We start from the raw sequence: 5000 nt of genomic DNA, 5'->3' as shown, positions 1-5000 counted from the left end.
AAACAGACAGACAGACAAACAGACAAACAGACAGACAGAGATACATACAGACAGACAGAAAGACAGACAGACAAACAGACAAACTGATGGACAGACAGACAAACAGACAGACAGACAGACAGACAGAGATACATACAGACAGACAAACAAACAAACAGACAGATGGAAAAACAGACAGACAGACAGACAGACAGACAGACAGACAGAGATACATACAGAAAGACAGAAAGACAGACAGACAAACAGACAGACAAACAGACAGACAGACAGAGATACATACAGACAGACAAACAAACTTATGGACAGACAAACAAACAAACAGACAGATGGACAAACAGACAGACAGACAGACAGACCACACAGACAGAAAGACACACAGACAGACAGACAGACAGACATAAGGACATGCAGACAGACAAAAAGACAGACAGACAGACAGACAGACACATACAGACAAACAAACAAACTGATGGACGGACAGACAGACAGACAGACAAACATATGGACATGCAGACAGACAGACAGACAGAGACACATAGACAAACAAACAAACTGATGGACAGACAGATAAACAAACAGACACACAGACAGATAAAGAGACAAATAGACACACAAGCACGAGCACATACACACATGGACACACACACACACACACACACACACACACACACACACACACACACACACACACACAGGCACACGGACACAGACACAGACACAGACACAGACACAGACACAGACACACACACACACACACACACACACACACACACACACACACACACAGACACAGACACACATACACACACACACACACACACACACACACACATACACACACACACACACACACACACACACACACACACACACACACACACTTCACTTCACGCTGCGTTCATTTCAATGAGAAACGATGCAGGCCAAAGTCACCATAGGCTATATCGGAGGAGTGGATGTTCTCTGACAGCAGAAACGCTCGTGGTTGTGGAGGCCTTGTTGGCGGAATGTTTGGTGACAGTATTAACATTGACTAGTCAGGGAGTGACCATGTTTCTGTCTCTGGTGGTTTACAAGGCCGGCATGATTTACAGCAGTAAATCCACAACCATCAAAGCTGCAGTGTAAAGCAAACTCCGATGTCGTTTGCCTTGCTTCGCGGCGACGTTTCTGCTCATCCTTGCGGTATTTCTCTTGTTCTTCCTTCTTGAAATTTACTTCCTGTGTGGCAGCCCAGATCTGATTCCTCCACTCATTCCCATCTTCTGCTAGTATCCTCCAAACCCCATCAAGATTACAATTCCTTAAATCCCTCAGTACCAAATCATTCCATCTCATTCTCTGGCCTCTGACTGAACGTCTACCTTGGGGTGATGCACACACCAAAAGCTTCCTTGGCAGACGACACTCATCCATGCGCAAGATGTGACCCAATAACCGAAGACGTCTCTGTGTCAGCATGGTGGAGATTCTTTGCAGGTTGGCTATCTTTCTGATGGAGGTGTCTCTCTTCCCGTCCCATAGGGACACTCCAAGGATGGAGTGAAGGCTTCGCATCACAAAACTCTGTAAGCGATGTATCTGCGGCTCCAGAAGTACTGCTGTTTCCAAACCATATAAACACACACACAGACACACACAGACACACACAGACACGCACACAGACACAGACACACACACAGACACACACACAGACACACACAGACACACACACACACACACACACACACAGACACAGACACACACACAGACACAGACACAGACACAGACACAGACACAGACACAGACACACACACACACACACACACACACACACACACACACACACACACACACACACACACACACACACACACACACACACACACACACACATCTAATCGCACTACCAATATTCCTACATTTCTACAATATTTCTCACCGATACAAAAACGTTAGTATTCATTCCCGTATTTTTCTGCTCGATAGAAGTCGTATTCGTCGTGTTCGTCGTGTTCGTCGTGTTCTCGTCTGTATACATATCAAACGCAACACAAAAGCGTTTCAATTAACTAAATCGAATAACATCTACATCCGGGACAACAACAACTGACGTCTCGAACGCCGGCTGTCTTCGGGCTGTCCCGCCATCGCGATGGCGCGAAAGTTCCTCTCTAGAGCTGAACTTTCTATGTGGCCACGTCACCAGAAAAAAGTCACGTGACATGGCATCATTAACTGTATATCACGTGACTTGTGTTTTAGTATATAAATTCTTAAATTTTGTAATTCAAAAGTTTTAGTAATTTTTCTAACGTTTCTGATAGAATGGCAGCTATACTGGGCACTCAGAGCCAATCGCTGAATTTCCCATATGTACAGTGTAATTCACTAATTAAATTATTTTAATACAAAGTTTTTAACTATAAAATAATTTTATATAAATACAAATTTAGTACAACTTAATTTTTAATATAAATAATTAATATCAACGATAAGCATTTGCAGTCACATGATGTCATGAAATCCAAGTGATTAGTACAAATATATTAATTTGTTATTTGTTTAACTTATAAATATCAATTCACAAATGTTACCATATATAATTAAAATTAAAATTAGAAAAATTAATATATTAACCTGTTAATATCAATTTATAAATATTAACTCGTAAAGCATCTGTAATACATGACTTGATCAAATGTTTACCTTTAAACTAGTGACTACCTCAAATTCATTAATTAATTAGCAAACATTCAAAACACCAGCCTCGATTCAAAGGCATCCACCGACTGCATGTCTGTCTGTCTTTCTGTCTGTATGTATGTATGTATGTATGTACGTATGTATGTATGTATGTATGACTGTCTGTCTGTCTGTCTGTCTGTCTGTCTGTATGTATGTATGTATGTATGTATGTATGTATGTATGTATGACTGTAGTTCAAAAGCAGGTGTTAAATTCCACCAGAGACACAGAGGACACTAAAGAGAGTCATCACTGTTATCAGTGGACATGCCATCATCATCATGTATGACTGTCTGTCTGTCTGTCTGTCTGTCTGTCTGTATGTATGTATGTATGTATGTATGTATGTATGTATGTATGACTGTCTGTCTGTTTGTCTGTCTGTCTGTCTGTCTGTATGTATGTATGTATGTATGTGGCTCAATTGGTTAGAGTGTGCAATTGGAGATTGGCAACATCCGGGACCTTTGGGTCAGTTTGAGTGCGGGAGGGCCACATACATAAGTTCCCTTGGGCAAGGAACTAACATACAATTGCCTCTCTCCCAGTTTTGTCCAAGCAGCAAGTTTGAAGTTTGAAGTTTGAAGTTTGAAGTGACTAAAGTACATATAGTGACTGTACATGTGAATAGTGGTAGATTGTAACAAGTAGCAAGTACTTAGCATCTGCGGTAACCTAGGCCCTAAGGGCCCTTGTAACAAAAAAACAAAAAAAAATGTATGTATGTATGTGGCTCAATTGGGGGCAAGGAACTAACATACAATTGCCTCACTCTCCGGAGTGTCAGTTCTGTCCAAGAAGAAGAAGTGACATATAGGCAGTGACTGCTGATAGCATTGTAGCATCATAGCATCATAGCATAGTCATTGCAGTATCGAACCTGAGCCTTAGGGGCTCTTGTATGTACGTAGGTACAAAAAATGTATGTATGTATGTATGTATGTATGTACGTAATACAACCTTCAAACGTCGACACGTTACTCACATCCATCGTAACAACAAACATGTCAAACATGCCAATACAAACACTAAAACAACAGCCACAGTTTCTACTAAAATTACAAAAAAGTCAATGATTCCTAACAAATCAGCTTCATACAGTACGACTACCTAGAGTATGCACCCAATAAGAGATACTAAAACCTAGCAGCACACTAGATATAAAATGCTTGAAAATAGCAGGAAGTTGCTACAACATGTACAAACGACATTCAAATCACTCGAGACTATGAAATAGTGGGCACGTCTCTCACCAAATATGTAACCCCTGTGACCCCCTTGGCCCCCTCTACCCCTGTGACCCTCTCTACCCCATAACCCCCTGCTACGTATCTTGTCTGGAGAGAAATCTGTAAAGGTCATTAAAGTGTTCGTGTCCGGACTCTCCGACTTTTGGCGGGAAAACGTCGATGTGGTATGTCTTTGACGATCGCAACACACGAGGAATGTAGTCGACGTTGACCCGATTGTGAGCACCGAGAAAGATGGGGATGAAGCGATTCGGACTCGTGTTCATGAGAAGGCTATGCAGCATTTTGCCTTCGAAGTGAACCCGATTGTATTGATGTATACGACGCTTTTCTTCGAGTCGTGTGATGTAACTCCGAGAGCAACAGATCAGGGTGACGTCACGTGACGTAATTTCCTGCTCCAACCACGCACTCCAGTTCATCGGAGGATTGTCCTCATAGTAGATATCAACATCGCAATCGATTCCATTCGCACGTAATTCCTTCGCCAGCTGAGACACATGCCGAAATTCGTCGGCCGTTTCGGCAGAATATGAGATGAAACACGATTTAGGTTGAGGAGGAGGGGCACCCCCTAAATAATTAACATAAATTAATTATGTCGCTTGGATTGGACATTGATATCAATGTGATATACCACCATCTCGTTCGGTTAGGTCTCTTGTAACGTGTGCGAGCTGTTTAGTCGGTTGATCTTTCCTTGCTGATGAATGCGCATGTCCTATCACACAAACATGCTGTAGGACAGACTTTAGTGTGATTTATTGTTGATGCTTGACACGTATCCAGTGCCCACATTGTGGTACAAGACGTCATGCCAAGACTTTGTGTTTCCTCCTCTCTGGTCTGTGAGAGTGGATATCTCACTGATGAGAGAGAAGAAACAAATGAACAAGCAATGTGTCGTGTCATGTGTTTATGACTTTTAAAGTCATTTTTAGGTTGCTGGTGCATGAAATGATTAGAATAATGTATGGGTACAACTTCATGCTGTAAATATTGTTGTAATGTCTCATAGTTAAA

The 5000-nt window shown here is 41.8% G+C and overlaps 2 protein-coding genes across 2 annotated transcripts in view; both read right to left on the bottom strand.

The window, feature by feature from the left end:
- The window catches only part of LOC134193904 (uncharacterized), a 4349-nt gene extending 2166 nt beyond the window's left edge, over window positions 1-2183 (bottom strand). Inside the window, exons 1-2 of the mRNA XM_062662763.1 lie at window positions 2094-2183; window positions 1922-2010 (exon numbers count right to left, since the gene is read on the bottom strand). Of these exons, the coding sequence (XP_062518747.1) occupies window positions 1922-2010; window positions 2094-2130 (126 nt within the window). The 5' untranslated portion in view covers window positions 2131-2183. The remainder of the gene's footprint in view (window positions 1-1921; window positions 2011-2093) is intronic.
- Window positions 2184-3720: 1537 nt separating this feature from the next.
- The window catches only part of LOC134193903 (uncharacterized), a 2541-nt gene continuing 1261 nt past the window's right edge, over window positions 3721-5000 (bottom strand). The window contains exons 4-5 of the mRNA XM_062662762.1: window positions 4615-4698; window positions 3721-4551 (exon numbers count right to left, since the gene is read on the bottom strand). Of these exons, the coding sequence (XP_062518746.1) occupies window positions 4052-4551; window positions 4615-4698 (584 nt within the window). The 3' untranslated portion in view covers window positions 3721-4051. The remainder of the gene's footprint in view (window positions 4552-4614; window positions 4699-5000) is intronic.

This window comes from Corticium candelabrum, chromosome 18 (genome assembly GCF_963422355.1).
Source record: "Corticium candelabrum chromosome 18, ooCorCand1.1, whole genome shotgun sequence".
Taxonomy (NCBI): Eukaryota; Metazoa; Porifera; class Homoscleromorpha; order Homosclerophorida; family Plakinidae; genus Corticium; species Corticium candelabrum.
This window is presented reverse-complemented; position numbering and strand designations above follow the sequence as displayed.